General features: G+C 45.5%; 2 protein-coding genes across 5 annotated transcripts in view; one reads left to right on the top strand and one right to left on the bottom strand.

Annotated features, from left to right (window-relative positions):
• The window catches only part of LOC105468836 (dephospho-CoA kinase domain containing), a 60,348-nt gene extending 57,358 nt beyond the window's left edge, over positions 1-2,990 (bottom strand). The window contains exon 1 of one of the 4 annotated variants that reach the window (XM_071083293.1): positions 2,758-2,990. The gene's annotated coding sequence lies outside the window, so the exon portion shown is untranslated. Of the gene's footprint in view, positions 1-2,500; positions 2,720-2,757 lie in introns of those variants that run through there. The other 3 variants (XM_011719254.3, XM_011719249.3, XM_071083292.1) reach the window with 3 other exon arrangements.
• Positions 2,991-3,163: 173 nt separating this feature from the next.
• The window catches only part of LOC105468831 (N-myristoyltransferase 1), a 46,096-nt gene continuing 34,652 nt past the window's right edge, over positions 3,164-14,607 (top strand). Inside the window, exon 1 of the mRNA XM_011719236.3 lies at positions 3,164-3,330. Coding sequence (XP_011717538.1) covers positions 3,200-3,330 — 131 coding nt within the window. The 5' untranslated portion in view covers positions 3,164-3,199. The remainder of the gene's footprint in view (positions 3,331-14,607) is intronic.

Consider the following 14,607-nt stretch of genomic DNA (forward strand, 5'->3'; position numbering starts at 1 on the left):
ATTTTGTATTTTTAGTAGAGATAGGGTTTCACCATGTTGGCCAGGCTGGTCTGGAACTCCTGACCTAGGTGATCCACCCACCTCAGCCTCCCAAAGTGCTAGGATTACAGGCGTCAGCCACCATGCCCAGCACATCAGGCTAATTTTTGTATTTTTAGTAGAGATGGGGTTTCACCATGTTAGCCAGGCTGGTCTCGAACTCCTGACCTCAGGTGATCCACCCCGGCCTCCCAAAGTGCTGGGATTACTGGCATGAGCCCCCGCACCTGGCCTGGCTTTATTATTATTATTCTTATCTCTGACCCCCTCTTCACTGCAGCTGCAAATAGGATAATCACATTGAACAGCAGTCTTGGACCCCAGAGAGTTGAGTGTGATGACCGTTCTCAGACTGAGTGGGCATCTTTGACTGCCTTCCAAAGTCAAATATAGATGACAGGATTATCTGCCGCTTTGGATCATAATTACTTACGTTTATGCCACTGATATATAAACAGAGTTGACTATATTTAGTTCTGTGTTTTATTTGTGTTTTCTTTTTTTTTTTTTTTTGAGAGGGAGTCTCGCTCTGTCGCCCGGGCTGGAGTGCAGTGGCCGGATATCAGCTCACTGCAAGCTCCGCCTCCTGGGTTTACACCATTCTCCTGCCTCAGCGTCCCGAGTAGCTGGGACTACAGGCGCCCGCCACCTCACCCGGCTAGTTTTTTGTATTTTTTAGTAGAGACGGGGTTTCACCGTGTTAGCCAGGATGGTCTCGATCTCCTGACCTCGTGATCCGCCCGTCTCGGCCTCCCAAAGTGCTGGGATTACAGGCTTGAGCCACCGCGCCCGGCCTTATTTGTGTTTTCTTTCCCTGAGTCAGATGGGAACTGTTTCTTACCGCCCTGCCATTCTTCCCATGTTGAGATCTTTCCCAAAGGCAAAGATCATTTCCCTTTTTGGCCATGGAGCGCTCTGATGGTAAGAATTAGTCCTCTCATCACCCACCACACTCAACCCAAATAGGAAATTTCAACTAATGGGAACCATGTCTTTGGGTGCTCTTCTCGGGATTCAGGTGAGATTACTCAATCACAAGAGTGAGACTCAGGGACTGAAACATTCAATCAAGGGTAAAAACAGATTAAAATATTGCAGTTACCTTTTTTCCCCTGACATAGAATACACACTGGAGTCACAGTTACCTTTTAGTAACCGATTTCCTTGAGTGAATAGTGTATCAGAAAATGGGACTTTTAGGCCGGGCGCGGTGGCTCAAGCCTGTAATCCCAACACTTTGGGAGGCCGAGACGGGCGGATCACGAGGTCAGGAGATCGAGACCATCCTGGCTAACACGGTGAAACCCCGTCTCTACTAAAAAATACAAAAAACTAGCCGGGCGAAGTGGCGGGCGCCTGTAGTCCCAGCTACTTGGGAGGCTGAGGCGGGAGAATGGCGTGAACCCGGGAGGCGGAGCTTGCAGTGAGCTGAGATCCGGCCACTGCACTCCAGCCTGGGCGACAGAGCATGACTCAGTCTCAAAAAAAAAAAAAAAAAAAAAGAAAGAAAATGGGACTTTTATGGTGGCAAAGAATTCAGAGGGTCTAGGGGCACAGAGATCCGGATTTGTATACCAATCTGCCAGTTAACCAGCTATGTGATTGTGCAATTTACCAACCTCTCAGGGCCACATTTTTTCATCGTCAAAAAGGTGAATATGGCCAGGCACGGTGGCTCACTCCTCTAATCCCAGCACTTTGGGAGGCCGAAGTGGGCAGATCACGAGGTCAGGAGTTCAAGACCAGCCTAACTAACATGGTGAAACCCTGTCTCTACTAAAATTACAAAAATTAGTCAGGTGTGGTGGCGTGCACCTTTAATCCCAGCTACTCAGGAGGCAGAGGCAAGAGAATTGCTTGAACCCGGGAGGCGGGGGTTGCAGTGAGCCGAGATTGCACCACTGCACTCCAGCCTGGGCGTCAGAGCGAGACTCTGTCTCAAAATAAAACAAAACAAAAAAGGTGAATAATAATAATAGGACCTATATTGTAGACTTGTTGAGAGGATTAAATGAGATAAGGTACGAAAGGCCTTACTACAGAATCTGGCATATCAGTACTTATTAAAGAAAGAGTCGATGTGGGCTGGGTGCCCCGGCTCACGTCTGTAATCCCAGCACTTTGAGGGGTTGGGGTAGGAAGATACCCCAGGAGTACCCCAGGAGTTCGAGACCAGCCTGGGCAACAAGGCGAGACCCTCGTCTCTACAAAAAATACAAAAATTAGCCGGGTGTCGTGGCTCACGCCTGTAGTCCTAAGTACTCGGGAGCCTGAGGTGGGAGGATAGCTTGATTGCAGTGAAGCGTGATCTTGAGCCACTGCACTCCAGCCTGGGCGACAGAGGGCAACCCTATTTAAATTAAAAAAAAAAAAAAAAAAAAAAAAAAAGTCGTTGTGGAAGATTCTTGTGGGGAATTAAAGGGACCATGTGTGCGCGAAAGAGCTTGGCGAAGATCAGTACCTGGAGGCCAAGATGCGGCGAGCCCTGCCTCCCTAGCAGTGGGGTCTCCTAGCTTAGGGTCAGTGCATCGCACACAAAAATCCACTGCCTCTCATAAGACCTTGAACTGCCAATGACCGGGGGTTGCCCAGACTCCCGAGTGAGGAAGGCGGCCAGGAGTCAACTCGGCTTCTTGCAGAAAAGCCCACTCCAAGAAGGCCTGGGGCATTCTGGCTCCAGGCGGGTCACACCCGCTGGCCTCAGGCCCTTTCACTTACCCGGGAAAGGTAACGGTCCTTAACGGCAGTCAATAACGGCTCCCAGCGGCCCAGGCACTGGCCAGGGCAGGCTGAAATCAAACCTTGGATTTTGGAACCTCCACGCCTGAAACCCTAAACCAGCATCGAACTACAACTCCCAGCATGCCAGGCGGCCGCCCGGTTCCGAAGGGTCGGTCCCACCAACCTTGCGCCCCTTCTTTCCTCAAAGCGTGGCCGAATGCCTAGGCTTCCGGGTATTAGTGGCCCCGCCCCTTGACCCTACCGGAGCCGTCCCTGGTGATTCCTGGGTATTGCAGTCAGTTTCCTGGGAAAGAGTCGCTCCTAGTGGCAGCTCCCCTCGCCAGAAAAACTACAAAACCCAGAATGCAGCGCAAATCCCCCTTGTCCAATAGGAACCCCCCATGTAGCGGGGCGCAGAGCCCCGCTCTCGCAACTCAAGATGGCGGACGAGAGTGAGACAGCAGTGAAGCCGCTGGCATCTCCGCTGCTGCAGATGATGGAAGGGAACGGGAACGGCCATGAGCACTGCAGCGATTGCGAGAATGAGGAGGACAACAGCTACAACCGGGGGTAACGAAATCCTCGGAGTCCAATTCCCGTCCAGCCTCCCACAACCTGGGTCTCTGGGGTGCGGGGAAGTCACCGGGAGCTTAGTCTAGCACCACCCTCATATTCTTATTGGCTAAGTCACTAGGATCCTGCCTGGCGATTGGTTACTACCTTTGTCATTTACCAAGGGTGGGTGCTCTGGATATTAAGGGCCGGAGACGTTCAGTACTTTTATTATGTAAAAGTTCTATGCAATGTTCCACTCGTGTGCTTCAGGCCAGTCCTGGGAAAAGAGCATGTTGGACGATGGTTTTCGATGGTACAACACAGGACAGTCTAGTAACAGTACAGTTCAAAGGGAACGTTACTTTATAGACGTGTTGTTTGAGCAACGTGACTAGCAATAAACGAATAATAAAACATTTCGCAGCAGTTCACTCTCAGTGGGGAAATTCATCAGACTATACAAGCTGCATATATAATTATATTGTAAAATATCACTACGAGAGAATCCCAAAATATAAACTCACCTTATAAACCCTATGTAATTAACGATATGATAATGCTTTGATTTACATGGTTTCCATTGCTCCAGTCATAAGTATCCTGAACAATATATTAATATAATTAGATCTTCGAACATCTTTGCCTTGTTAACTTTGCAGAGTAGCCCCAGGCTTCAAGAAATGAGCGATGTTGCTTCTTGGAGAGTATTTGGAATCCTCGGGCTCCATACTGCCTATCCTGTACTTTAGGGTCTTGCCATTAGTTACTATTTGTTCCTAGGGATGAAGAAACGTACCAGGCATTTGAATGTTGAATTCTTTTTCCAAATTAGTTTTTAACTTCTGTAAGCCACAGCTTATCCATCTTTCTTCACATGGTTAGTGCCTGGCACTGGCACTCACGCTGTCTCTCCCTATCTTACTGTCTATATTTGTAGATATATTTTTAAACTGAAAGTCGTGAGAGATTTTTGGGTGTATAACTTGCTGAGTTTGAGGTAGTCTGATTTTCATAGCCAGCTTGTTGTTTGCAGTATTGGTGGTAGTCCAGATATAAAGGTAGAAGATTGAGGTCTTTGTAGAAACTTAAAAAAAAAGAAAAAATCTGATACCTTGTATAGAGGGGAGAACAAAGTATTACAGTCATGTGCTGCCCAAGGATTGTGTAGAAGAGATGGTCCCACAAAATTATAGTACATATATTGTATCCTTTCTATGTTTAGGTATGCTTAGATACACAAATACTTACCACTGTGTTATAGTTGCCTGCAGTACTCAGTAACATGCGGTAGCCTATTGCTCCTAGGCTACAAACCTGTATAGCGTGTTACTGTAATGTATACCGTTTAGCCTAGGCACTTAGTAGGCTATACCATCTAGGTTTGTGTAAGTACACCCTATGATGTCTGCAAGATAAAAATCACCTAACCATGCATTTCCCAGCACACATCCCTGACGTTCAGTGAAGGATGACTGTATTTAAGTGGTTTATAACCTGCTTGTGGCGAATCTTAGGTTAAAAGATCTACCTAGCTTTTATGTTCTTCAACCAGCATTAAAAATCACAGGAAGGGCTGGGCGCAGTGGCTCATGCCTGTAATCCCAGCACTTTGGGAGGCAGAGGCGGGCAGATCACGAGGTCAGGAGATCGAGACCATCCTGGCTAACACTGTGAAACCCTGTCCCTCCTAAAAATACAAAAAATTTAGCCGCGCGTGGTGGTGGGTGTCTGTGGTCCCAGCTACTCAGGAGGCTGAGGCAGGAGAATGGCGTGAACCCAGGAGGCAGAGCTTGCAGTGAGCTGAGATCATGCCACTGCACTCCAGCCTGGGCTACAGAGCGAGACTCTGTCTCAAAAAAAAAAAAAAAAGTCACAGAAAGAATGTAGAGGAATAGGAAGGTTGCCAAATTTAGTTTTTATTGCTATAACTCACAACAGATCTAATGTAATAAAAGTCTTGTTTTGAAGTTTGATGTTCCTAAAAATGGAAGAGCTGAGAAAGAGGAAGTAGGAACAGGAAGAAGGGAAAGTGAAGCTCTCCTGAGTAGAGATCTGAATCACAGATGAGAGTTGGTGAATGTGAAAGTCATTCCAGAAGTGAAAGTGTGGCATTTTCTTTGCTCTTTTTATAGTTGCTTTTATTTTTCTCTTCTTAACTGTTGTCCTGACCAGTGTCCTTAGGTTTGTGCCCTGTAACCTGTGAATCACTTTGCAAAACTGTGTGCCGGAAAATTATTTTATTGGCCTGGTATGGTAGCTCACATCTGTAATCCCAGCACTTTGGGAGGCTGAGGCAGGCGGATCACTTGAGGTCAGGAGTTCGAGACCAGCCTGACCAACATGGTGAAACCCCGTCTCCACTAAAAATACAAAGTTTAGCTGGACGTGGTGGTGCACGCCTGTAGTCTCAGCTACTCGGGAGGCTGAAGCAGGAGAATCCCTTGAACCTGGGAGGTGGAGGCTGCAGTGAACTGAGATTGCGCCACTGCACTCCAGCCTGGGCAACAGAGCAAGAACCTGTCTCAAAAAAAAAGGGTGGTGTGCAGTGGCTCATGCCTGTAATCCCATCACTTTGGGAGGCTGAGACGGGTGGATCATGAGGTCAAGAGATTGAGACCATCCTGGCCACCATGGTGAAATCCAGTCTCTATTAATAATAGAAAAATTAGCTGGGCATGGTGGTGCATACCTGTAGCCCCAGCTACTCTGGAGGCTGAAGCAGGAGAATCGCCTGAATCTGGGAGGCGGAGGTTGCAGTGAGCTGAGATCGCGCCACTGCACACCAGCTTGGCAACAGAGCAAGACTCCATCTCCAAAAAAAAAAAAAAAACCAAATAAAATTATTTTATTTGTAGCAGAAATAAGTAATAACCTTAAAAAAACGTTGACAGTTTGCAGTGGTGTTTCTGTGCATGGTTATGGTCTGGGTGAAAAAATTATGTTTATTAGCATCCCAAATCTAAAGGTCTGTGAAAATGAGTTTGGAGGTAGCCGGTGAAAAACCAAGGGCCTAGTCTGGAGGAGAGAGTCTAATTCTGGCACTAAGAATCCGGGGGAGAGTCAACATTTTTACATGAACTTTAAGAGGAAATGGTTTTGGGGAGAAGCAGCAATTTGGGAAAATGTAGCACGGCACAGTGGAAAAGCATGGACTTTGGAATCATATAAATCTGGTCTCAGGCCAGGTGCGGTGGCTCACGCCTGTAATCCAAGCACTTTGGGAGGCTGAGGTGGGCAGATCACTTGTGGTCAGGAGTTTGAGACCAGCCTGGTCAGCATAGTGAAACCTCATCTGTACTAAAAATACAAAAATTAGCTGGGCGTAGTGGCAGGCACCTGTAATCCCAGCTACTCGGGAGGCTGAGGCAGGAGAATCGCTTGAAACCAGGGAGCAGAGGTTGCAGTGAGCTGAGATCTCTCCACTGCACTCCAGCCTGGGCAATAGAGCAAGCCTCTGATCTGAAAATCTCATCTCAAAGGTTGGCTCTGACGCTTAATAGTCCTGTGACCTTGGGAAAGGTACTTAACTCAGAGTTATAGGGATTAAATGAGATAACATCTGGAATGCACTCCTCTTCCTCCCTCCTCCTCTTTCTTCACATCTTCCCTAACCTCCCAGCTTGTCCCTCTGCTCTTATTACGTGCTGTATTGTAGCTTTTATCATAACAATAAATGTAACTACATATTTGGTAATGTTTCTTAATGTGTCTGGTACCTGTCTCATCTGACAGTAAGGTGCATGTAAACAGGATTGTGTCTTCAAAATGCCTAGCACTTAGTGGGCATTAGTGAATATTTGCTGTATGAATGAATGGCAGATATTAAAGTACCTAGCTTAATATTAGTGGAGTTTTATCTCACCTCACCAAGTGAGAGGATGTCAGATTTTTCTTACATACACGTTTTCTCTCCCCAAATAGTTCTCATTGTAAGCCTTACTACAATTTTTATGAAATACCTACAGAGGCTGGGCGCGGTGGCTCACGCCTGTAATCCCAGAACTTTGGGAGGCCAAGGCGGGTGGATCACGAGGTCAGGAGATCAAGACCATCCTGGCTAACACAGTGAAACCCCATCTCTACTAAAAATACAAAAAATTAGCTAGGCATGATGGCGGGTGCCTGTAGTCCCAGCTATTCGGGAGGCTGAGGCAGGAGAGTGGCGTGAACCTGGGAGGCAGAGCTTACAGTGAGCCGAGATTGCGCCACTGTACTCCAGCCTGGGTGACAGAGTGAGACTCCATCTCAAAAAAAAAAAAAAGAAAGAAAAAAAAAAGAAATACCTACAGAAATCAAGAAGCTCCAATTTGTTGTGGAAGCTTTCCACTGTGTTTTGCTTCTTGAAATGTTTTTTGTCTTTACTTAATATTATTTAAAATCTTCTCAAAAATCATGTAAAAGTTGACAGAGAAGTTTTCCTTTCAATGCTAGAGAGTCTAAAATGTGTAATATACAATAAAGGTTAATCATAGTTCAAGCTAACCTTTATTCTCTTAGGCCCTTTTTTTTTTTCTTTTTTTGAGACGGAGTCTCGCTCTGTTGCCCAGGCTGGAGTGCAGTGGCATGATCTCTGCTCACTGCAAACTCTGCCTGCCAGGTACACACCATTCTCCTGCCTCAGCCTCCCAAGTAGCTGGGACTACAGGTGCCTGCCACCACGCCCGGCTAATTTTTTTGTACTTTTAGTAGAGACGGCGTTTCATCGAGTTAGTCAGGATGGTCTCGATCTTCTGACCTTGTGATCTGCCCACCTCGGCCTCCCAAAGTGCTGGTATTACAGACATGGGCCACCATGCCCGGCCATTTAAAAAAAAGTTTTTTTAAAGAGACTGTGTCTCACTATGTTGCCCAGGCTAGTCTCAAACTCCTGGGTTCAAGTGATCCTCCTGCTTTAGCCTCCCAAAGTGCTGAGATTGTAAGCATGAGCCACCACACCCAGCTTCCTGGGCTCTTTTTCAGGAACTAAAGTCACAGTGCTCTATGCTAATAAAATGAGCTAAATTCATGTACTGGATTCATGGGAAATGCGGTTGTATTATTTCCTTTTTTTTTTTTTTGGAGACAGAGTCTCACTCTGTTGCCCAGGCTGGAGTGCCATGGCATGATCTCGGCTCACTGCAACCTCTGCCTCCCAGGTTCAAGAAATTCTGCCTCAGCCTTCTGAGTAGCTGGGACTACAGGAGCACACTGCCACGCCCAGCTAATTATTCGTATTTTAGTAGAGACGAGGTTTCACCATGTTGCCCAGGCTGGTCTCGAACTCCTGAGCTCAGGCAGTCTGCCTGCCTTAGCCTCCCAAAGTGCTAGGATTACAGGTGTGAGCCACCACGCCCAGCCAGTTGTATTAGTTTCTTATGTCTCTTTGTATATGAGTTTAGTTCTTGATTTTTCTAGTCTTGTGTTTCCTCCATAATTAAATCAGCATAAACATTTGATGAATATAAAACTTCATGTAGTTGTGTGTAGTGGCTCACGCCTGTAACCTCAGCACATTGGGAGGCTGAGGCGGAAAAATCACTTGAGCCCAGGAGTTCGAGACAAGCCTGGGCAACACGGTGAGACCCCATCTCTATAAATAAAAACAAAAAACCCCAAACCCTTCATGTATACATATATACGTATATATGTATACATGCATACATATGTAATGTGTATGGATGCATCTCTTCAGTTTTTCTATTTAAAAAATTTTTAATTTAATTTTTTTTTTTTTTTGAGATGGAGTCTCACTCTGTTGCCCAGGCTGGAGTGCAGTGGCGCGATCTCGGTTCACTGCAGGCTCTGCCTCCCGGGTTCATGCCATTCTCCTGCCTCAGCCTCCTGAGTAGCTGGAACTACAGGTGCCCACCACCACGCCCAACTAATTTTTTGTATTTTTAATAGAGACAGAGTTTCACCATGTTAACCAGGATGGTCTTGATCTCCTGACCTCATGATCTGCCCGCCTCGGCCTCTCAAAGTTCTGGGATTACAGGCGTGAGCCACTGCGCCTGGCCTAATTTTTAAGTTATTGTTATTACTTTGGAAGCAGGGCCTCGCTCTGTTGCCCAGTACAGTGGTGTGATCATGGCTTACTGCGGCCTTTGACCTGGACTCTAGCAATCCTCCCACCTCAGCCTCCCAAGTAGCTAGGACTGTAGACATGCACCATCGTTCCTGGCTAATTTTCTTTTTAAAAATTTTCTGTAGAGATGGGGTTGCACTATTTAGCCCAGGCTGGTCTCAAACTACTGGCCTCAAGTGATGCTCCCACCTTGGCCTCCCAAACGGCTGGGATCGTGGGCATAAGCTCCTGCGCCCAGCCAGTTTTGTTTGTTTTTTACTGCACTCAATTTCCCCCAGTTACGTGCCTAGCATAATTATCCTGAACAATTTAGAGGACAGTCAGACTAAGATAATCTTTATGCAGCATCCCCCTGTAGTTCGTGATTCATCTATATGGTTTAATTTGATTTTTTTTTTTTAATGAGAGTCTTTCCAAGAAGTATTGCCAAAGAATAAATCTCATCAGTTGGCAGATTTTAATTTGGGGATAATAAGTGAAGTTTGTCTGAGTGTTTTGGAACAAAAAAGAACTTTTAGACTATTATGTTCCAGGAGTCTTTCAGAATTTATTTTGCAGTGTCTTCAGTATCATTGAGATCCTAGTAAGCATGGGTCAAGAGCCCTCCGACAAGAGGTGCCTCATCTCCATCCGGCTCTCTTACTCCTTGGGACAGGTTAACATGGATTCTTTATAAGTTCTCTTCACTTCCTGGTTACAAGATATTATCCCTTGTGAAAACTTAGGAGGAAAGAAAAGTCTTTCTGAAAATACATTCCTTAAAGCTAGCCTTACTTGCTTTTGTTTTTTTCTTCAGCTTCTCCAAGAGTCATTCTTTCCATATTTATTTGATGGTTTATAGCTGCAGCTAGCTCTTGGAAAGAAGAAATCTTTTTAGTTCCTTTTTAATTTCTCCCTTCAACTTTTGGTTTTTCAAAACTAGATCAAAGCAGAATGGAAAGAGAAACCTCATCACTGATATCAAATAAGCGTTCTAATTTTGTTTCCCAATTAAGTGGCAATTAAAAAGAAACTAATCAAGAGCTGCTTCAAAGAGAAGAGACTGGAAAGCAGAAGAAATGGAAAGTAAATGAGAGCCTATTTCAGGGACTCGCTGCTCATGGCAAAGCAGTTTTGCTGATTTTTCACATTGTTCAACTAATATGCTCACGCTAAAATTCCCCAGCTTGACTAAGTTGGCAGTTAACCCTTTCCCTATAGAGCCCATAGATTCATGAGCCATAAATTTAGTAACTTCAGGAGGATGCTACTTTAACTCTTTCTCTTTAGCTTTTTATCTGAAATCTACCCTTCAAGCCTCTCTTCTAATTCCTCAAAGATGTCGTCCTTGTGATTGTTACATTTAAGGGACACAAAATCTGGTGTTCTCTATTGAGAGCGCCAAAAATACTAAACCGGAATTCCTCCACAGGCTCAGTATTAGCCTCAAAAATGTCCCAGCACTTTGAGAGGCTGAGATGGGCAGATCACTTGAGGTCAGGAGTTCGAGACCAGCTGGGCCAACATGGCAAAACCCCATCTGTACTAAAAATACAAAAAATTAGCTGGGCGTGGTGGTGTGGCCCTGTAGTGCCAGCTATATGGGAGGCTGAGACAGGAGAATCACTTGAACTTGGGAGGCAGAGGTAGCAGTGAGCCTATATGGCGCCACTGCACTTCAGTCTGGGCGAGAGAGAGAGACTCCATCTCAAAAAAATAGACAAAAAAAAAAAAAAAAAAAAAAAACTTTCTAGAGCTGCTCTGAGAGGCAACTGAGGAGTCACTATGGTTAAGTGTTTAGTAAAAGTTACTATTATCACTATGTAGTGGGCATTGTGCTAAGCCCTTTACGTGGATTATATCCTCCAGGATTTCACTTATGAAGACTTTAGGGTTTTTGTTTGTTTGTTTGTTTCTTTTTTTGAGACAGAGTCTCAAAAAATGGTCTCTGAACAGCATTTGATTTTACCTTGGAGTTGCAAAGTCAAAGTCTTAACTTGCCAAACAAACTCAATGTGGAATTTACACATTTGTCTCATTCCGGTTTTAAGCAGTTTAGTATAGCAGAGCTTTTGTGACCTCTGAAAAACAGTTATCGTCCATGACAAGAATTGGCTTGTTCACCCTCAGTACTCTCAAAAAAAGACTGTTGCCCAAGCTGGAGTGCAGTGGCATGATCTTAACGCACTGCAACCTCCGCCTTCCAAGTTGAAGCAATTCTTGTGTCTTAATCTCCCAAGTAGCTGGGATCACAGACATGCACCACCATACCCGGCTAACTTTTGTAGTTTTAGTAGAGACGGGGTTTCACCATCTTGGCCAGGCTGGTCTTGAACTCCTGACCTTGTGATCCATCTGCCTTCACCTCCCAAAGTGCTGACATTAGAGGCGTGAGCCATCGTGCCTGGCCAGACTTATTTATTTATTTATTTATTTATTTATTTCAGACAGAGTCTTGCTCTGTTGCCCAGGCTGGAGTGCAGTGGTGTGATCTCAGCTCACCACACCCTCCATCTTCCAGGTTCTAGCGATTCTCCTGCCTCAGCCTCTTGGGTAGCTGGGACTACAGGCGTGCGCCACCCTGCCCAGCTAATTTTTGTATTTTTAGTAGAGACGGAGTTTCACTATGTTGGCCAGGCTGGTCTTGGAACTCCTAACCTCGTGATCTGCCCGCCTCAGCCTCTCAAAGTGCTGGCATTACAGGCATGAGCCACCACCGTGCCCAGCCAGACTTCAGTTTTTATAGTGAGGCTTGAGATTTGCATCTCCGCTGGTCTCTTTGACACCTCAGAGGATCCATTCTGAACTTGCTAGATTTCTTTCCCCTGCTGAATTGACTTCTGCATCTTGAATCTGCAGCAGTGTGAATCCTATCTTTGGATCCATTTAACAGCCTATGGATGTTCCCAAACTTGGGAACCAGTTTGTCTCTCCATGATAGACAAATATTTTTTTCAGAAGTCATTCTAATCACGCCACTGCACTCCAGCCTGGGCAACAAAGTGAGACGCCGTCTCAAAAAAAAAAGAAGTCATTCTAGTGGGTGAGATTTCTGCCAGCATTGAGCCACTGCTCAAAACATTCTTGATAATGGTCTCTGAACAGCATTTGATTTTACCTTGGAGTTGCAAAGTCAAAGTCCTAACTTGCCAAACAGACTCAATGTGGAATTTACACATTTGTCTCATTCCAGTTTTAAGCAGTTTACTATAGCAGAGTTTTTGTGACCTCTGAAAAGCAGTTATCGTCCATGACAAGAATTGGCTCGTTCACCCTCAGTACTCTGGCTTACTATCCCAGGGAGGGCCGAGGGTGGCAGCGAAAGTGGTCTTTTGTAATCCCTTCTTACAACTTGCTGTTCTTTTCACAGACCTCCCAGGGTACCTTTTTGTGTGTGTGTGTGAGATGGAGTCTCACTCTGTCACTCAGGCTGGAGTGTGGTGGCGTGATCTCGGCTCACTGCAACCTCTGCCTCCTGGGTTCAAACGATTCTCCCGCCTCAGCCTCCCAAGTAGCTGGGATTACAGGCACCTGCCACCATGCCCAGCTAATTTTTGTATTTTTTAGTAGAGACGGGGTTTCGCTATGTTGGCCAGGCTTGTCTTGAGCTCCAGACCTTAGGTGATCTACCCGCCTTGGCCTCCCAAAGTGCTGGGATTACAGGCATGAGCCACTGTGCCCAGCCCCAGGGTACCTTGATGGCAGTACTAAAGTGTTTTTATTTTTCCCATCATTTGGGATTCACAAGCAGTTTTTGATGTGACTAATTGGTGGGAATGTGCAGAGTCGGGGGCAGAAGTACAGGGACTAGACAGCTGATACTGATTCATGCCATGTCGTTTCCTTCTGGGCATCTTTGCCATTTCTTTCACCTCTCTTTGGGCTTTCTGAGTACTAATAGGATTACTAGTGAACTTACCATACTTCAAGAGTTAATTGATTTGCAAAAGGATTTCCTGATGTCTAAAAGTAGAATCAAAAGGATATTAGAGGTTAGGGTTTATTTTAACAAGTTTCTCTGGAAAATTTGTATTTCAGCCCAAAAAATTCACTTTTTTTTTTTTTTTTTTTTTTTTTTTTTTGAGACAAGGTTTCACTCTGTCACCCCGGTCGTAGTGCCGTGGTGCAGTCCTCCTACGTCAACCTCCCAGGTGACCAGGACTACAGGCTAATTTTTTGGTCTCTGTATATAGAGACAAGGTCTCACTATATTGCACAGGCTGGTCTCCAACTCCTGTCTTTTTTTTTCAGAGGTAGAAAACACGTGGCGATTGGTCCAAGTGCAGTGGTGTCTACGACTAATTTGTCATAACCAGTTATAGATTTCTTTATTTCTTTTCCACTCCCCCTGCTTCACGTGACTAGCATTTAAAAAATACAAGCAAAAAAACAAGTGGCCATGAGATCTGAGAGCTACAGTGAAAAAAAAAAAAAGTGGCCAAATTTTGTGAATTTTATTTCCCAAACTTTTTTTTTCTTATGTTGTAAACCAGTGGTCTGTGTTTAAGACATTGAAACCATTAGAAATAGTTAGAGTGGAGCTTTTTTGTTTGTGTTTTATTTACTTATTAGAGATGGGGTCTCACTTTGTCACCCAGGGTGGAGTACAGTGGCTGTTCACAAGCGTGGTCGTGGTGCACTGCTCCGTCATCAGACTCCTGGGCTCAAGAGATCCTCCCGCCTCAGCTTCCTGAGTAGCTGGGACTACAAATTCACGCCACCACACCTGGCTGGACCTGTTTTAACTTTTCAAGGAGTAGGACAGAGCCTAAGAAGAGAGAAGACAATGAATAAGAAAATTAGGGCTGGACATGGTAGCTCACATCTGTAATCCCAGCATTTTGGGAAGCTGAGGCAGGTGGATAGCTTGAGCCCAGGAATTCAAGACCAGCCTGGGCAACATAGTGAAACCCTGTCTCTACAAAACGTATAAAAATTAGCCAAGTATGGTGGCGTACGCCCGTAGTCCCAGCTACTCAGGAGGCTGAGGTGAGACGATTGCTTGAACCTGGGAGGTTGAGGCTGCAGTGAGCCACGATTGTGCCACTGCACTCCAGCCTGGGTGACAGAGCAAGAACCTGTCAAAAAAAAAAAAATTCATTATATTTTTATTTGAGATGGAGTCTCACTCAGGCTGAGTGCAGTGGTGTGATCTTAGCTCACTGCAACCTCCCCCTCCCAGGTTCAAGCGATTCTCCTGCCTCAGCCTCCCAAGTAGCTGGGATTACAGTTGTGCACCACCACACCTG

This window comes from Macaca nemestrina, chromosome 17, assembly GCF_043159975.1.
Source record: "Macaca nemestrina isolate mMacNem1 chromosome 17, mMacNem.hap1, whole genome shotgun sequence".
Lineage (NCBI taxonomy): Eukaryota > Metazoa > Chordata > Mammalia > Primates > Cercopithecidae > Macaca > Macaca nemestrina.